The following is a 20,548-nucleotide window of genomic DNA, read 5'->3' on the forward strand; positions in this document are numbered from 1 at the left end:
GCTCTATATGCATTGTTTCTTCTAGAGCCTTATAGTCTATATCCTTGCATATAATAATAAAGTAAGAGTTATTACAGATATTTTAGTAACCTCCTTTCTTTCGCATTTATAAATACTGTAATACCACACTTGTTTATGTGTTTATATATGGCTAGACATACAGAATTGATCTTTTAGATTCAATACAACATAGTAACAATTCAATCCCTATCGGGTATCGGAAGTCATAAAGATCAAATATCATATGGCCACATTTCATCTATAGGACTGGTAGTGGTGAAATCCAGCTTTCCTCTATATAACCCGGTCTAACACACTTTAGTCAGTTCACTGTAACACTGTGTGGTATAAAACTTAGGATACTTGCGCTGTCACGGGACACATTCAAAGCGTCATTATTATCACCGGCATCTTCTTCTCCAGCCAGCGATTTTTATCTTCCAGACAGGGTTATGGCCCCAGAGGCGTAACTAGATTTAGGCAAAACTCCTCCAGACGACCCATGGGCCCAGAAGCGTCTATTATGACTGACCACTATGACAGAACCACCGCCGGTCCTCCGAGCGGCCCAACACACCTCAGTTATGATATCCGTCCGCAATATAATCGGACTCTACTGTGGGATTTTCTCTTGTAAGGTGTATCCAGTCCACGGATCATCCATTACTTGTGGGATATTCTCCTTCCCAACAGGAAGTTGCAAGAGGACACCCACAGCAGAGCTGCTATATAGCTCCTCCCCTAACTGCCATACCCAGTCATTCTCTTGCAACTCTCAACAAAGATGGAGGTAGTAAGAGGAAAGTGGTGAAATATAGTTAGTTTTTGTCTTCAATCAAAAGTTTATTATTTTTAAATGGTACCGGAGTTGTACTATTTTATCTCAGGCAGCATTTAGAAGAAGAATCTGCCTGTGTTTTCTATGATCTTAGCAGAAGTAACTAAGATCCACTGCTGTTCTCACATATGTCTGAGGAGTGAGGTAACTTCAGAGGGAGATTGGCGTGCAGGTTATCCTGCAATGAGGTATGTGCAGTTTTAAGTTTTTCTAGGGATGGAATTGCTAGAAAATGCTGCTGATACCGGATTAATGTAAGTTAAGCCTAAATACAGTGATTTAATAGCGACTAGTATCAGGCTTACTATTAGAGATATATACTCTCATAAATGTGCAATATAAAACGTTTGCTGGCATGTTTAATCGTTTTTATATATGCTTTGGTGATAAAACTTATTGGGGCCTAGTTTTTTCCACATGGCTGGCTTGATTTTTGCCTAGAAACAGTTTCCTGAGGCTTTCCACTGTTGTAGTATGAGTGGGAGGGGCCTATTTTAGCGCTTTCTTGCGCAGTTAAAATTACAGACAGAGACATTCAGCTTACCTCAGCAGTCCCCTGCATGCTATAGGACATCTCTGAAGGGCTCTAAAGGCTTCAAAAGTCGTTTATTGAGGAAGGTAGGACCACAGCTGAGCTGTGGCAGTTGTTGTGACTGTTTAAAAAACGTTTAATTCGTTTTTTTGATCCGTTTTTTGCATTAAGGGGTTAATCATCCATTTGCAAGTGGGTGCAATGCTCTGCTAACCTATTACATACACTGTAAAAATTTCGTTTGATTTACTGCCTTTTTTCACTGTTTTTCTTTTTTTTGACAAAATTTGTTTCTCTTAAAGGCACAGTACTGTTTTTTATATTTGCTTGTTAACTTGATTTAAAGTGTTTTCCAAGCTTGCTAGTCTCATTGCTAGTCTGTATAAACATGTCTGACATAGAGGAAACTCCTTGTTCATTATGTTTAAAAGCCATGGTGGAACCCCATATGAGAATGTGTACTAAATGTATTGATTTTCACTTTAAACAATAAAGATCAGTTTTTATCTTTAAAAAATTTATCACCAGAGGATTCTGACCAGGGGGAAGTTATGCCGACTAACTCTCCCCACGTGTCAGACCCTTTGACTCCCGCTCAAGGGACTCACGCTCAAATGGCGCCAAGTACATCAAGGACGCCCATAGCGATTTCTTTACAAGACATGGCGGCAGTCATGGATAATACACTGTCAGCGGTATTAGCCAGACTACCTGAATTTAGAGGAAAGCATGATAGCTCTGGTGTTAGGCGTAATACAGAGCATACAGACGCTTTAAGAGCCATGTCTGATACTGCCTCACAATATGCAGAAGCTGTGGAAGGAGAGCTTCAGTCTGTGGGTGATATTTCTGACTCAGGGAAACCTGATTCTGATATTTCTACTTTTAAATTTAAGCTTGAGAACTTCCGTGTTTTGCTTAGGGAGGTGTTAGCTGCTCTGAATGACTGTGACACAATTGCAGTGCCAGAGAAATTGTGTAGACTGGATAAATACTTTGCAGTGCCGGTGTGTACTGAGGTTTTTCCAATACCTAAAAGGTTTACAGAAATTATTAATAAAGAGTGGGATAGACCCGGTGTGCCGTTTCCCCTCCCCCCCCTCCTATTTTTAGAAAAATGTTTCCCATAGACGCCACCACACGGGACTTATGGCAAACGGTCCCTAAGCTGGAGGGAGCAGTTTCTACTTTAGCAAAGCGTACTACTATCCCTGTCGAGGACAGTTGTGCTTTTTCAGATCCTATGGATAAAAAATTAGAGGGTTACCTTAAGAAAATGTTTATTCAACAAGGTTTTATCCTGCAGCCCCTTGCATGCATTGCTCCTGTCACTGCTGCTGCTGCGTTCTGGTTTGAGTCTCTGGAAGAGGCTTTACAGACAACGACTCCTTTGGAGGACATACTTAACAAGCTTAGAGCACTTAAGCTAGCTAATTCTTTTGTTTCTGATGCCATTGTTCATTTGACTAAACTAACGGCTAAGAATTCTGGATTTGCCATCCAGGCACGTAGGGCACTATGGCTCAAATCTTGGTCAGCTGACGTGACTTCAAAGTCTAAACTACTTAACATTCCCTTCAAGGGGCAGACCCTATTCGGGCCTGGTTTGAAGGAAATTATTGCTGACATTACTGGAGGTAAAGGTCATGCCCTTCCTCAGGACAGGTCCAAATCAAGGGCCAAACAGTCTAATTTTCGTGCCTTTCGAAACTTCAAGGCAAGTGCAGCATCAACTTCCTCTGCTACAAAACAAGAGGGAACTTTTGCTCAGTCCAAGACGGCCTGGAAACCTAACCAGTCCTGGAACAAAGGTAAGCAGGCCAAAAAGCCTGCTGCTGCCTCTAAGACAGCATGAAGGAATGGCCCCCTATCCGGTAACGGATCTAGTAGGGGGCAGACTTTCTCTCTTCACCCAGGCGTGGGCAAGAGATGTTCAGGATCCCTGGGCGTTGGAGATTATATCTCAGGGGTATCTTCTGGACTTCGAGGCTTCTCCTCCACAAGGGAGATTTCACCTTTCACGATTATCTGTCAACCAGATAAAAAAAGAGGCATTCTTACACTGTGTGCAAGACCTCCTAGTTATGGGAGTGATCCATCCAGTTCCAAAGGAGGAACAGGGATTTTACTCAAATCTGTTTGTGGTTCCCAAAAAAGAGGGAACCTTCAGACCAATCTTGGATCTAAAGATCTTAAACAAATTCCTCAGAGTTCCATAATTCAAAATGGAAACTATTCGGACCATCCTATCTATGATCCAGGAGGGTCAATATATGACTACGGTGGATCTAAAGGATGCTTACCTTCACATTCCGATACACAAAGATCATCATCGGTTCCTAAGGTTTGCCTTTCTGGACAGGCATTACCAGTTTGTGGCTCTTCCCTTTGGGTTAGCTACAGCCCCAAGAATTTTTACAAAGGTTCTGGGGTTGCTTCTGGCGGTCCTAAGGCCGCGGGGCATAGTAGTGGCCCCTTATCTAGACGACATCCTGTTACAGGCGTCAAATTTCCAAATTGCCAAATCCTATATGGACATAGTTCTGGCATTTCTGAGGTCGCACGGGTGGAAAGTGAACGAGGAAAAGAGTTCTCTGTCCCCACTCACAAGAGTCTCCTTCCTAGGGACTCTGATAGATTCTGTAGAAATAAAAATTTACCTGACGGAGTCCAGGTTATCAAAACTTCTAAATTCTTGCCGTGTTCTCCATTCTATTCCGCGCCCTTCGGTGGCTCAGTGCATGGAGGTAATCGGCTTAATGGTAGCGGCGATGGACATAGTTCCGTTTGCGCGCCTACATCTCAGACCGCTGCAACTATGCATTCTCAGTCAGTGGAATGGGGATTACACAGATTTGTCCCCTCTACTAAATCTGGATCAAGAGACCAGAGATGCTCTTCTCTGGTGGCTATCTCGGGTTCATCTGTCCAAAGGTATGACCTTTCGCAGGCCAGATTGGACAATTGTAACGACAAATACCAGCCTTCTAGGTTGGGGTGCAGTCTGGAACTCCCTGAAGGCTCAGGGATCGTGGACTCAGGAGGAGAAACTCCTCTCAATAAATATTCTGGAATTGAGGGCAATATTCAATGCTCTTAAGGCTTGGCCTCAGTTAACAACCCTGAGGTTCATCAGATTTCAGTCGGACAACATCACGACTGTGGCTTACATCAACCATCAAGGGGGAACAAGGAGTTCCTTAGCGATGTTAGAAGTCTCCAAAATAATTCGCTGGGCAGAGAAACACTCTTGCTACCTATCAGTGATCCATATCCCAGGTGTAGAGAACTGGGAGGCGGAATTTCTAAGTCGTCAGACTTTTCATCCGGAGGAGTGGGAACTCCATTCGGAGGTGTTTGCTCAATTGATTCATTGTTGGGGCAAACCAGAACTGAATCTCATGGCATCTCGCCAGAACGCCAAGCTTCCACCGTTTCCTCTGCTCCCTCGACTGATTGCCAGAATCAAGCAGGAGAGAGCATCGGTGATTTTGATAGCGCCTGCGTGGCCACGCAGGACCTGGTATGCATACCTAGTGGACATGTCATCCTTTCCACCTTGGACTCTGCCTTTGAGACGAGACCTTCTACTTCAAGGTCCTTTCAATCATCCAAATCTAATTTCTCTGAGATTGACTGCATGGAGATTGAACGCTTGATTTTATCAAAGCGTGGCTTCTGCGAGTCTGTCATTGATACCTTAATACAGGCACGAAAGCCTGTTACCAGGAAAATCTACCATAAGATATGGCGTAAATATCTTTATTGGTGTGAATCCAAGAGTTACTCATGGAGTAAGATTAGGATTCCCAGGATATTATCTTTTCTCCAAGAGGGTTTGGAGAAAGGATTATCAGCTAGTTCTTTGAAGGGACAGATCTCTGCACTGTCTATTCTTTTGCACAAGCGTCTGGCGGATGTTCCAGACGTTCAGGCGTTTTGTCAGGCGTTGGTTAGAATCAAGCCTGTGTTTAAACCTGTTGCTCCCCCATGGAGCTTAAATTTGGTTCTTAAAGTTCTTCAAGGGGTTCCGTTTGAACCTCTTCATTCCATAGATATCAAGCTTTTATCTTGGAAAGTTCTCTTTTTGATGGCTATTTCCTCGGCTCGTAAAGTCTCCGAGTTATCTGCTTTACGATGTGATTCTCCTTATCTGATCTTCCATGCAGATAAGGTAGTTCTGCGTACAAAACCTGGGTTTTTGCCTAAGGTGGTATCCACTAAGAATATCAATCAAGAGATTGTTGTTCCATCATTGTGTCCTAATCCTTCTTCAAAGAAGGAACGTCTATTACACAATCTGGACGTGGTTCGTGCTTTAAAGTTTTACTTACAAGCTACTAAGGATTTTCGTCAAACATCTGCTTTGTTTGTCGTTTACTCTGGACAGAGAAGAGGTCAAAATGCTTCGACAACCTCTCTTTCTTTTTGGCTAAGAAGCATAATCCGCTTAGCCTATGAGACTGCTGGACAGCAGCCTCCTGAAAGGATTACAGCTCATTCTACTAGAGCTGTGGCTTCCACTTGGGCCTTTAAAAATGAGGCTTCTGTTGAACAGATTTGCAAGGTGGCGACTTGGTCTTCGCTTCATACTTTTTCCAAATTCTACAAATTTGATACTTTTGCTTCTTCGGAGGCTATTTTTGGGAGAAAGGTTTTACAGGCAGTGGTACCTTCCGTTTAAGTACCTGCCTTGTCCCTCCCTTCATCCGTGTACTTTAGCTTTGGTATTGGTATCCCACAAGTAATGGATGATCCGTGGACTGGATACACCTTACAAGAGAAAACACAATTTATGCTTACCTGATAAATTTATTTCTCTTGTGGTGTATCCAGTCCACGGCCCGCCCTGTCATTTTAAAGCAGGTCAAAATTTTAGATTAAACTACAGTCACCACTGCACCCTATGGTTTCTCCTTTCTCGGCTTGTTTCGGTCGAATGACTGGATATGGCAGTGAGGGGAGGAGCTATATAGCAGCTCTGCTGTGGGTGTCCTCTTGCAACTTCCTGTTGGGAAGGAGAATATCCCACAATTAATGGATGATCTGTGGACTGGATACACCACAAGAGAAATAAATTTATCAGGTAAGCATAAATTGTGTTTTTTCACCGTAGGTCAACAGGTTTCCATGCCTGTTAGCAGCATCTGGCCGTGGAAAACCCCATCTCCAGCTCTGTTCACCCCACACAATCACTGCTGTATGCTTGTCCCTCTCTGATGTTAGGGAAATTCTGTGGGGCTCCTACTCTCTTGCTTTGTAGGTCTGGCTCTAGCAACCGAGCCACCAAGCTTGTTCCGTAGTTCCTTACCAACAGCACCTTGTGATAGATGCAGGTGCCCTAGGGAAGAATCCGGCCTCCAACAACGGGCAGATGGCTGGGTAGTTCGTGTCGAGCTCTCGGCGTCCACGCTCAGTATCCACGAGCAGTGCTGGCTCCACCCACCGGAACCTCGATCCAATGTAATCCTGAGAGACATGAATGGGTTAATCAGTGTACTGCAGCACTCAGTGTCAGGGAAGGGTTTACTGGTGCTAGAGATATCACTGGGTGAGACAGGAATGGGTTAATCAGTGTACTGCACCACTCAGTGTCAGGGAAGGGTTAACTGGTGCTGGTGATATCACTGGGTGAGACAGGAATGGGTTAATCAGTGTACTGCACCACTCAGGGTCAGGGAAGGGTTAACTGGTGCTGGTGATATCACTGAGTGAGACAGGAATGGGTTAATCAGTGTACTGCAGCACTCAGGGTCAGGGAAGGGTTAACTGGTGCTGGTGATATCACTGGGTGAGGAATGGGTTAATCAATGTACTGCAGCAATCAGTGTCAGGGAAGGGTTAACTGGTGCTGGTGATATTACTGGGTGTGACATGAATGGGTTAATCAATGTACTGCAGCACTCAGTGTCAGGTAAGGGTTAACTGGTGCGATAGACCTATATAATACATATTGGCTGAGTGCCACCGCAGTTATTTAACCATTTTCTTACCATGAGTTCTGGTTAACTAAAATCTGTTTACTTTTGATTGCAGTGTGTGTTCTGGGTAACTAAGATGTTACATGTGTGCTTGTGCAGTTATTTAACCCTTTAGCTCTGGTGTGGTATGGATAGCCTTGCTGTGTTTCCCTGCAGCTATTTAAAGCTTTGATTATTCTGTATCTGTGTGACATGGATTAAAGGGACACTGAACCCAAATTTTTTCTTCCGTGATTCAGATAGAGCAGCAACTTTTATAATTTACTCTTATTCTCAAATTTTCTTCATTCTATTGGTATTTTTATTTGAAAAGCAAGAATGTAAGTTTAGACGCCGGCCCATTTTTAGTGAACAACCTGGGTTGTTCTTGCTGATTGGTGGATACATTCAACCACCAATAAACAAGTGCTGTCCAGGGTTTGAACAAAAAAATAGCTTAGATGCCTTCTTTTTCAAATAAAGATAGCAAGAGAACGAAGAAAAAATGATAATAGGAGTAAATTAGAAAGTTGTTTAAAATTGCCTTCTCTATCTGAATCAGGAGAGAAAAAAAATGGGTTCAGTGTCCCTTTAAAGTGAAAGTGAAGTTGAGTATATCACTAGATATGCTTATATAAATCTATTAAAATGAACATCACTTTCATTCATCATTTTTTATTAAGTTGTATCTATCATCATTTATTTACCCTCAAAGCCGCAATACTTGTTGGCCGTTCCTCTGCCTGCATTATAAAAAAAATCTGCCTTCAGTCGTGACGAAACAGCTGTATCAGAATTTCATTGGTCCCCCATGGGCGTCTATTTACGCCGCCATTTTCAAATGCGCATTTGGCTATCCTTAAAGTTCATCCACGATCCTATGCGCGTTCACAATAGCCGCATGCGCATTTAGAACTTCAAAGGAAATCCCTTAGTGACGTAACTCAACTGAAACAATATACTTTTCTAGAACTTAATAAATTTCGCTTGCTCGTTAGTCATCGGGGAATTCTCTGCTTAAAAACAAATTATACGATCGCCACACCCATACTAAACAATGAATCCAGTGATTCAATGTTTAGTATCTGAGTGGAGCTCGTATCATTGCGCATGCACAAAATATTGGGCTCACAAGAGCGTGCACGGCTAATGATGTATAGAGCGGGTGGGACCTCTCTTTCCTCTAACACTTGTAAACACAGAAGCTAGCAGGGGGCGGAGGAAGCTAGCAAAAGTACACAATATTAAATATAAATTTCCTAAGTATAGGAACTATCCCTTATGGGAGATGTATTATCGATAGCGTTTTTGGCGGAACTAAACATTTACTTTCACTTTAAGTGATTACTGTGTGTCACTGCAGGAAATTTAACCCTTTTGATTACTCAGGATCTCACGTTAAATATTTGCAATTATTATTCTGTTTTTTGAAACCATGGATAAAAGTTTATTTGATTTATTTATATTTATCCTTTATTTTATTAGGTTTTTAGCTCCTTGCAAAGGGTTAATTATGTAGTCAGAGCTGCAGCAGAGAGAATATGGTCAGTGATAGGCGCATACACAAGTATGCCTGTTTTTCATTTGTTCACCAGCTGAAAGGGCACAACAACGCGACTATATATTTTACTGAATTTTTTTTCTTTCATGATTTAGAAACAGTGGGACATTTTAAACAACGTTCTAATTTACTTCTATTAGCTAATTTGCTTCGTTCTCTTGATATCATTTGCTGAAAAGCATATCTAGATAGGCTCAGAAGCTGCTGATTGGTGGCTTCACATAGATGCCTCGTGTGATTGGCTCACCCATGTGCACTGTTATTTCTATAAAAAAAGGATATCTAATGAATGAAGCAAATTAGATAAAATAAGTAAATTGGAATGTTGTTTAAAATTGTATTCTCTATCTGATTCATGAAAGAAAAAAATGGGTTTTAATGTACTTTTAAAATCAAGTTATTTCTAGATAGTTTTTATAGAATTTGTTTCTAGGAAGTGACTGTATGATTTACTGAAAAAAACAACCTATGATTTGTGTGTATTCCACACTGAAAGTGATATTTAAACACAAGTGGAGTCTTAGCACAGGGGGCTTCAGAATGTAAGGATTAAATGTGCTGCACACTGCATATTTTGTGGGGGAATCATGAACTGGAAATATTCGGCTACATTACGAGTTTTGCGGTAAGAGGGGTGCATTGCTAACTTGCACGTTATTGTTACCGCTCACTTCCCTACAGCGCTGGTATTACAGGTTTATACAAACCCTGCGTTAACAGGCAAGAAGTGAGCGTAGAGCAAAATTGAGCTCCATACCGCACTCCAATACCAGCGCTGCTTAAGTCAACGGTGAGCTGGTTTTATGCGCTCGTGCACGATTTCCCCATAGACATCAATGGGGAGAGCCGTAAAGCTCCGTAATGCAGCCCCATTGATTTCTATGGGGAAACTACATTTATGTTTACACCTAACACCCTAACATGAACTCCGAGTCTAAACACCCCTAATCTTACACGTATTAACCCCTAATCTGCTGCCCCCAATGTCGCCACCACCTACCTATATTGATTAACCCCTAATCTGCCACTCTGGACATCGCTGCCACTATAATATTAACCCCTAAACCGCTGCACTCCCGCCTCGCAAACACTAGATAAATATTATTAACCCCTAATCTGCCGCCCCAACGTCGCCGTCACTAAACTAAAGTTATTAACCCCTAAACCTAAGTCTAACCCTAACACCCACTAACTTAAATATAATTAAAATAAATCTAAATAAAAATTCCTATCATGAACTAAATAATTCCTATTTGAAACTAAATACTTACCTATAAAATAAACCCTAAGCTAGCTACAATATAACTAATAGTTACATTGTAGCTAGCTTAGGGTTTATTTTTATTTTACAGGCAAGTTTGTATTTATTTTAACTAGGTAGAATAGTTACTAAATAGTTATTAACTATTTACTAACTACCTAGCTAAAATAAATACAAATTTACCTGTAAAATAAAACCTAACCTAAGTTACACTAACACCTAACACTACACTACAATTAAATAAATTACCTAAATTAAATACAATTAACAAAATTAAATACAAATACCTAAATTACAAAAACAAACGAACACTAAATTAAAAAAAATTAAAAAAAATTTATCAGATATTTAAACTAATTACACTTAATCTAATAGCCCTATCAAAATATAAAAAGCCCCCCCAAAATAAAAAAAAACCCTAGCCTAAACTAAACTACCAATAGCCCTTAAAAGGGCCTTTTGCGGGGCATTGCCCCAAAGAAATCAGCTCTTTTACCTGTAAAAAAAAATACAAACAACCCCCCAACAGTAAAATCCACCACCCACACAACCAACCCCCCAAATAAAACCCTAACTAAAAAAAACTAAGCTCCCCATTGCCCTGAAAAAGGCATTTGGATGGGCATTGCCCTTTAAAAGGGCATTTAGCTCTTTTGTTGCCCAAACCCTAACCTAAAAATAAAACCCACCCAATAAAAGCTTAAAAAAACCTAACACTAACCCCTGAAGATCCACTTACAGTTTTGAAGAGCCGACATCCATCCTCAACGAAGTGGCAAAAAGTCCTCAACGAAGCCGGTTTATGTCTTTATCCAAGCCGGGAGAAGTGGTCCTCCAGACGGGCAGTCGTCCTCTTCTATCTTCATCCATCCGGTGCGGAGCAGGTCCATCTTCAAGACATCCGGTGCGGAGCATCCTCTTCTTCCGACGACTACCCGATGAATGAAGGTTCCTTTAAGTGACGTCATCCAAGATGGCGTCCCTTAGATTCCGATTGGCTGATAGAATTCTATCAGCCAATCCTATCAGCCAATAGGATTGAGCTCGCATTCTATTGGCTGATTGGAGCAGCCAATAGAATGCGAGCTCAATCCTATTGGCTGATTGCATCAGCCAATAGGATTTTTTCAACCTTAATTCCGATTGGCTGATAGAATTCTATCAACCAATCGGAATCTAAGGGATGCCATCTTGGATGATGTCACTTGAAGGAACCTTCATTCGTCGGGTAGTCGGAAGAAGAGGATGCTCCGCGCCGGATGTCTTGAAGATGGACCCGCTCCGCGCCGGATGGATGAAGATAGATGCCCGTCTGAAGGACCACTTATCACGGCTTGGATGAAGACTTCTCCCAGCTTCGTTGAGAACTTATTGCCGCTTCGTTGAGGACTTCTCCCAGCTTCGTTGAGGATGGATGTCGGCTCTTCAAAACTGTAAGTGGATCTTCAAGGGTTAGTGTTAGGCTTTTTTTTAAGGGTTTATTGGGTGGGTTTTATTTTTAGGTTAGGGTTTGGGCAGCAATAGAACTAAATGCCCTTTTGAGGGCAATGCCCATCCAAATTCCCTTTTCAGGGCAATGGGGAGCTTAGTTTTTTTTAGTTAGGGTTTTATTTGGGGGTTGGTTGTGTGGGTGGTGGGTTTTACTGTTGGGGGTTGTTTATATTTTTTTTACATGTAAAAGAGCTGATTTATTTGGGGCAATGCCCCGCAAGAGACCCTTTTAAGGGCTATTGGTAGTTTAGTATAGGCTAGGTTTTTTTTATTTTTTTTTTGGGGGGGCTATTAGATTAGTTGTAATTAATTTAAAGGGACAGTCTACACCAGAATTGTTATTGTTTTAAAAGATAGATAATCCCTTTATTGCCCATTCCCCAGTTTTGCATAACCAACACAGTTATATTAATATACTTTTAACCTCTGTGATTATCTTGTATCTAAGCCTCTGCAGACTGCCCCTTATTTCAGCTCTTTTGACAGACTTGCAGTTTAATCAATCAGTGCCTGCTCCCAGATTACTTCACGTGTACGAGCACAGTGTTATCTATATGAAATACGTGAACTAACAACCGTCTAGTGGTGAAAAACTGTTAAAATGCATTCTGAAAAGAGGTGGTCTTCAAGGTCTAAGAAATTAGCATATGAACCTCCCAGGTTAAGCTTTCAACTAAGAATACCAAGAGAACAAAGCAAAATTGGTGATAAAAGTAAATTGGAAAATTGTTTAAAATTATATGCTCTATCTGAATCATAAAAGTTTATTTTGGCCTAGACTGTCCCTTTAAATATCTTGAAATTTGTTTTTTATTTTGTGTAATTTAGTGTTTGTTTGTTTTTTGTAATTTAGGTATTTGTATTTTATTTAGTTAATTGTATTTAATTTAGGTAATTTATTTAATTGTACTGTAAGGTTAGGTGTTAGTGTAACTAAGGTTAGTTTTTATTTTACAGGTAAATTTGTTAGTAAATAGTTAATAACTATTTAATAACTATTCTACCTAGTTAAAATAAATACAAACTTGCCTGTAAAATAAAAATAAACCCTAAGCTAGATACAATGTAACTATTAGTTATAGTGTAGCTAACTTAGGGTTTATTTTATAGGTAAGTATTTAGTTTTAAATAGGAATTATTTAGTTAATGATAAGAATTTTTATTTAGATTTATTTTAATTATATTTAAGTTAGGGGGTGTTAGTGTTAGGGTTAGACTTAGGTTTAGGGGTTGATAATATTAATATAGTGGCGGCAACATTGGGGACGGCAGATTAGGGGTTAATAAATGTAGGTAGGTGGCGGCGATGTTAGGGGCGGCAGATTAGGGGGTTAATAATATTTAACTAGTGTTTGCAAGGCGGGAGTGCAGCGGTTTAGGGATTAATATGTTATAGTGGCGGGGATGTTGGTAGCGGCAGATTAGGGGTTAATAATTTATTTTAGTGTTTGTGATGCGGGAGGGCCTCGGTTTAGGGGTTAATAGGTAGTTTATCGGTGTTAGTGTACTTTTTAGCACTTTAGTTATGAGTTTTATGCTACAGCGTTGTAGCGTAAAACTCATAACTACTGACTTTAGAATGCGTTAGGAATCTTGCTGGATAGGCTGTACCGCTCACTTTTTGGCCTAAAAAAAAAAAGCTTGTAATACCAGCGCTATGGAAGTCCCATTGAAAAAAGACTTTACGAAAATTGCGTAAGTTAATTTGCGGTACGGCCAAAAAAAGTGTGCAGGACAGCTGTACCTACAAGACTCGTAATAACAGCGATAGTGAAAAAGCAGCGTTATAACCCATAACGCTGCTTTTTTACTCATAACGCAAAACTCGTAATCTAGCCAATTATTTTTAACCTTTTTCTTAACGCAAGTTGTTTTTTTTTTACATGTGAAATACATTTGTTAAATAAAGTGATTCAGACACTTTTATTATCCTGATCTCTTAGCTCTGTGTCTTCCGCTGCAATGTCTAGAAATTCCTCAGACACTCGCATCTAACTCCCAGCCTTCCTGAATTGTGCGGGGTGTCATTCATTCCCAGTTTCCCGCTGTACCTCCCAGACCCCCCCCCATGTCAATGCTGCACCTTGCGCTCAAGTGACACCGGCAGACAGGTGCTTCTGTCAATCACATATCTGTCCCTCTCATCACAGAGTGGTGCTGGAACGTCACAAGATCAAACCCCCCCTCAGGCACCAGAAGTCCGCTTTGGGGATGGGAATATTTCACTGATGACGTATGGAGGTGATACAGATCGCTGAAAACATCTGGAATAAAACAGTCAAGTTGGAACTTCAGCACAATACGATAGAGGTTTGTAGAAGAAGGTTTGCGCTGTAGGGTTCCTGCCATAGTGATAGAAATACAGGCCGTCTTCATAACTGATGTTATGTGTCTTGTCTGATTGGCTACGAGGGGTTGATACATTTATATTAACTTAAGCGCCAGACTAGACCAGTTTTGATAGACCGTACGTACCGCTCTCTCCTTGTTTTCTTCTGAAGTGGTTTTAAATTGCTATTAATGTTATAATTAACCTAACCCTAAAAGCATAATTGTGCTTAAATTGTAGTTACCATCAATGCTTTAGCTCTGTTTATATAGAGATGTAGTAAAGCACCACTCACCTGCTCTTACCATCATAGGCCACTTGCTGTGCATGGCAGGAGGGTTATTTTCTGAATGCCCACATGCAGCAGCTGCAGAGCCAGGGGTTTGATCTGATGTGTGTATGTGACTGACAGAGGGGCTGCAGGGCTAGGGGTCTGGTTTGATGTCTGTATGTGACTGACAGAGGGGCTGCAGGGCTAGGGGTCTGATCTGATGTGTGTATGTGACTGACAGAGGGGCTGCAGGGCTAGGGGTCTGGTTTGATGTCTGTATGTGACTGACAGAGGGGCTGCAGGGCTAGGGGTCTGATCTGATGTGTGTATGTGACTGACAGAGGGGCTGCAGGACCAGGGGTCTGATCTGATGTGTGTATGTGACTGACAGAGGGGCTGCAGGGCCAGGGGTCTGATCTGATGTGAGTTTAGGGCTGATAGAAGAACTACATAAAACAAGGTCTGAAGACACAAAACCTACTTGTCATTTTTTATTTTTGTGGAGTTTGGTTCTTTATCACCAATAGGGTTGTAGGAATTGTCTTTATCAACTAGTATCCACATATCTGATATGGACATACATTCATTCCCTGTAGGATAAAATAGTTATAACAACAGTGTTTAACCTGTATGATTGGTGTTTAATATTAGGTCGCTCATTTATCAAATGAGAAATATATGCAGTATATATAATTATTTATTTTTTAATAGAAGCGTTTTGAGTTTGATGACATTGCTGTCTACTTCTCTGAGGAAGAGTGGGACTGTTTACTAGAAGAAGAGCGAACACTCTACAAGATTGTGATGATGGAGAATTACCAGACCCTTCGCTCTCTAGGTACTAAAATATGAGTATTTTTTTACCAAGTGAAACGCGTCAGACCTTGTCTAGTCTTTACATGTTACCGTTCAAGATACTTCTGTACTTTCAGCCTTTGATTTTTTCCAAATGTTTGTTATATTTTCAATAAAACTGGTTTTGTTCTCATATTTTTCGATACCATTACAAAATTAGATGCGTTTCGCTAGGTAAAATAATTCACTAGTAATGTGGCAAGATATAATAATAGTTCATGGTTTTTATATTAACAGGACATATAAAAGTGAAACCTGCTCTTGTATCTAAGATAGAACGAGGGGAGGAGCCGTGCGTGACGAGCCATTCGCATCCCGAGGAAACGGAGAATCCTGTAAATACCATTATAGGTGAGAAATGATTTATGTAGAGCATGTGTATAACTTGTGTCCCAGTATTAATCACTCAGAAATTCTGTGTAAAAAATTTTTTTCCAGCGTTTTCGAATTTGAAGCAAATATGCTGATGGTCATATTTAATTTGTGTAAAATGCTCATTTAAAAGTGCGATTATTCAGTTGCGCCTGCTGGAAGTGCCGGCACTTTGTGAGCAGAGACAATCGGGGAGTACAAGTGTCTACACAACCTACAGCCTTATACGCCACAAGCAAATTTAACGTGAGGCAAACACAAGAATTAAATGCTGTAATTGCTTTGCGTTCGTGCTCCTTGCTTACTAGGTGCAGGATTAATTCCCCGCTGTGGAACAACATAACCTCCTAAGGAAAACACAACCGGGTTTTTGCAGATACGCACATATGCTGCTTATAAAGCTTGCTTAGCATTACATATAGTTCCCCAAAGGCTAGCACTCACTGGTCTCGTACATGCAATGCCAATTATTAGTGTCATGTGATGTTTCCAGGATATCTCGTACATGCAATGCCAATTATTAGTGTCATGCAGTGGCGTATTAAGGTTTTGTGCTGCCCAAGGCACTCAAAATTCTGCTGACCCCCCAAAGGTTTTAGGCCTTTTTTTTCCCCATAATATGTTTGGGGGCAGTGTGTAAATGTTTTTTTTTCATAACAATTCAAAGGAAAATGGGCTAGCAAAGCACTTGCATACAGGTGGGTTGAATTGCATGCATCTCATACAATTTTCTCCCTGAGAGAAAAGAAAGGGGGGGAGAAAAAAGGGAGGAAAAGGAAAGAAAGAAGAGAGGGAGAGAGAGAGAGAGAAAGAGAAAAGTGTGGAGGGAGAGGAGAAAAGGTGGGAAGGAAAGAAGGGTGGGAAAGAAAGGAGTGAAAGAAGGGAGCAAGGTAGGGAGGAGGGAAAGAAAGAAGGAAGGGACAGAGAAAGGGATAGAAAGAAGAATACACTGAAACAATCACTGCCCTTCACATGAAACAACATACAGTAATTACCATTATTCAAGTAATGAAACTTTTTAAGTGTCCGTTTACTATTTACTCCATGGGTTCATGAATGCAGAGACAAGCTAGCTATTAGTAGCTAACATACATTAGTACTGAGAGTTTATGATTAGACATCACATGAATGCAGAGAAAGCTAGCTATTAGTAGCTAACATACATTAGTGCTGAGAGTTTATTATTAGACATCACATGAATGCAGAGAAAGCTAACTATTAGTAACTAACATACATTAGCACTGAGAGTTTATGATTAGACATCACATGAATGCAGAGAAAGCTAGCTATTAGTAGCTACCATACATTAGCACTGAGAGTTTATGATTAGACATCACATGAATGCAGAGACAGCGAGCTATTACTAGCTAACATACATTAGCACTGAGAGTTTATTATTAGACATCACATGAATGCAGAGACAGCTAGCTATTAGTAGCTAACATACATTAGCACTGAGAGATTATTATTAGACATCACATGAATGCAGAGAAAGCTAGCTATTAGTAGCTAACATACATTAGCACTGAGAGTTTATTATTAGACATCACATAAATGCAGAGAAAGCTAGCTTATTAGTAGCTAACATATTAGCACTGAGAGTTTATGATTAGACATCACATGAATGCAGAGAAAGCTAGCTATTAGTAACTAACATACATTAGCACTGAGAGATTATTATTAGAGATCACATGAATGCAGAGAAAGCTAGCTATTAGTAGCTAACATACATTAGCACTGAGAGTTTATGATTAGACATCACATGAATGCAGAGAAAGCTAGCTATTAGTAGCTAACATACATTAGCGCTGAGAGATTATTATTAGACATCACATGAATGCAGAGAAAGCTAGTTATTAGTAACTAACATACATTAGCACTGAGAGTTTATGATTAGACATCACATGAATGCAGAGAAAGCTAGCTATTAGTAGCTAACATACATTAGTGCTGAGAGTTTATTATTAGACATCACATGAATGCAGAGAAAGCTAACTATTAGTAACTAACATACATTAGCGCTGAGAGATTATTATTAGACATCACATGAATGCAGAGAAAGCTAGCTATTAGTAGCTAACATACATTAGCACTGAGAGTTTATTATTAGACATCACATGAATGCAGAGAAAGCTAGCTATTAGTAGCTAACATACATTAGCACTGAGAGTTTATGATTAGACATCACATGAATGCAGAGACAGTGAGCTATTAGTAGCTAACATACATTAGCACTGAGAGTTTATTATTAGACATCACATGAATGCAGAGACAGCTAGCTATTAGTAACTAACATACATTAGCGCTGAGAGATTATTATTAGACATCACATGAATGCAGAGAAAGCTAGCTATTAGTAGCTAACATACATTAGCACTGAGAGTTTATTATTAGACATCACATGAATGCAGAGAAAGCTAGCTATTAGTAGCTAACATACATTAGCGCTGAGAGATTATGATTAGACATCACATGAATACAGAGAAAGCTAGCTATTAGTAGCTGACATACATTAGCGCTGAGAGTTTATGATTAGACATCACATGAATGCAGAGACAGCTAGTTATTAGTAACTAACATACATTAGTGCTGAGAGTTTATGATTAGACATCACACGAATGCAGAGAAAGCTAGCTATTAGTAGCTAACATACATTAGCACTGAGAGTTTATTATTAGACATCATATGAATGCAGAGAAAGCTAGCTATTAGTAGCTAACATACATTAGCACTGAGAGTTTATTATTAGACATCACATGAATGCAGAGAAAGCTAGCTATTAGTAGCTAACATACATTAGCGCTGAGAGATTATTATTAGACATCACATGAATGCAGAGACAGCTAGCTATTAGTAACTAACATACATTAGCACTGAGAGTTTATTATTAGACATCTCATTAATGCAGAGACAGCTAGCTATTAGAAGCTAACATACATTAGCGCTGAGAGTTTATGATTAGACATCACATAAATGCAGAGACAGCTAGTTATTAGTAACTAACATACATTAGCACTGAGAGTTTATGATTAGGCATCACATGAATGCAGAGACAGCTAGTTATTAGTAACTAACATACATTAGCACTGAGAGTTTATGATTAGGCATCACATGAATGCAGAGACAGCTAGTTATTCATAACTAACATACTTTAGCGCTGAGAGTTTATGATTAGACATCACATGAATGCAGAGAAAGCTAGCTATTAGTAGCTAACATACATCAGCACTGAGAGTTTATTATTAGACATCACATGAATGCAGAGAAAGCTAGCTATTAGTAGCTAACATATATTAGCGCTGAGAGATTATTATTAGACATCACATGAATACAGAGAAAGCTAGCTATTAGTAGCTGACATACATTAGCGCTGAGAGTTTATGATTAGACATCACATGAATGCAGAGACAGCTAGTTATTAGTGACTAACATACATTAGTGCTGAGAGTTTATGATTAGACATCACATGAATGCAGAGAAAGCTAGCTATTAGTAGCTAACATACATTAGCACTGAGAGTTTATTATTAGACATCACATGAATGCAGAGACAGCTAGCTATTAGTAACTAACATACATTAGCACTGAGAGTTTATTATTAGACATCTCATTAATGCAGAGACAGCTAGCTATTAGTAGCTAACATACATTAGCCCTGAGAGTTTATGATTAGACATCACATAAATGCAGAGACAGCTAGTTATTAGTAACTAACATACATTAGCACTGAGAGTTTATGATTAGACATCACATGAATGCAGAGAAAGCTAGTTATTAGTAACTAACATACATTAGCACTGAGAGTTTATGATTAGACATCACATGAATGCAGAGACAGCTAGTTATTCATAACTAACATACTTTAGCTCTGAGAGTTTATGATTAGACATCACATGAATGCAGAGACAGCTAGCTATTAGTAACTAACATACATTAGTGCTGAGAGTTTATGATTAGACATCACATGAATGCAGAGACAGCTAGCTATTAGTAGCTAACATACAGTAGCGCTGAGAGTTTATGATTAGACATCACATGAATGCAGAGACAGCTAGTTATTCATAACTAACATACATTAGCACTGAGAGTTTATGATTAGACATCACATGAATGCAGAGACAGCTAGTTATTCGTAACTAACATACATTATCACTGAGAGTTTATGATTAGACAGCACATGAATGCAGAGAAAGCTAGCTATTAGTAGCTAACATACAGTAGCGCTGAGAGTTTATGATTAGACATCACATGAATGCAGAGAAAGCTAGCTATTAGTAGCTAACATACATTAGCACTGAGAGTTTATGATTAGACATCACATGAATGCAGAGACAGTGAGCTATTAGTAGCTAACATACATTAGCACTGAGAGTTTATTATTAGATATCACATGAATGCAGAGACAGCTAGCTATTAGTAACTAACATACATTAGCGCTGAGAGATTATTATTAGACATCACATGAATGCAGAGAAAGCTAGCTATTAGTAGCTAACATACATTAGCACTGAGAGTTTATTATTAGACATCACATGAATGCAGAGAAAGCTAGCTATTAGTAGCTAACATACATTAGCACTGAGAGTTTATTATTAGACATCATATGAATGCAGAGAAAGCTAGCTATTAGTAGCTAACATACATTAGCACTGAGAGTTTATTATTAGACATCACATGAATGCAGAGAAAGCTAGTTATTAGTAACTAACATACATTAGTGCTGAGAGTTTATGATTAGACATCACATGAATGCAGAGAAAGCTAGCTATTAGTAGCTAACATACATTAGCACTGAGAGTTTATTATTAGACATCACATGAATGCAGAGAAAGCTAGCTATTAGTAGCTAACATACATTAGCGCTGAGAGATTATTATTAGACATCACATGAATGCAGAGACAGCTAGCTATTAGTAACTAACATACATTAGCACTGAGAGTTTATTATTAGACATCTCATTAATGCAGAGACAGCTAGCTATTAGAAGCTAACATACATTAGCGCTGAGAGTTTATGATTAGACATCACATAAATGCAGAGACAGCTAGTTATTAGTAACTAACATACATTAGCACTGA

The 20,548-nt window shown here is 39.7% G+C and overlaps 1 protein-coding gene across 1 annotated transcript in view; it reads left to right on the plus strand.

Moving 5' to 3' along the window:
* Positions 1-13,835: 13,835 nt before the first annotated feature.
* LOC128666736 (myb-related transcription factor, partner of profilin-like) overlaps positions 13,836-20,548 on the plus strand; it is a 93,784-nt gene continuing 87,071 nt past the window's right edge. The window contains exons 1-3 of the mRNA XM_053721490.1: positions 13,836-13,953; positions 14,955-15,081; positions 15,336-15,449. Of these exons, the coding sequence (XP_053577465.1) occupies positions 13,879-13,953; positions 14,955-15,081; positions 15,336-15,449 (316 nt within the window). The 5' untranslated portion in view covers positions 13,836-13,878. The remainder of the gene's footprint in view (positions 13,954-14,954; positions 15,082-15,335; positions 15,450-20,548) is intronic.

Source organism: Bombina bombina, chromosome 7 (assembly GCF_027579735.1).
Source record: "Bombina bombina isolate aBomBom1 chromosome 7, aBomBom1.pri, whole genome shotgun sequence".
NCBI lineage: Eukaryota > Metazoa > Chordata > Amphibia > Anura > Bombinatoridae > Bombina > Bombina bombina.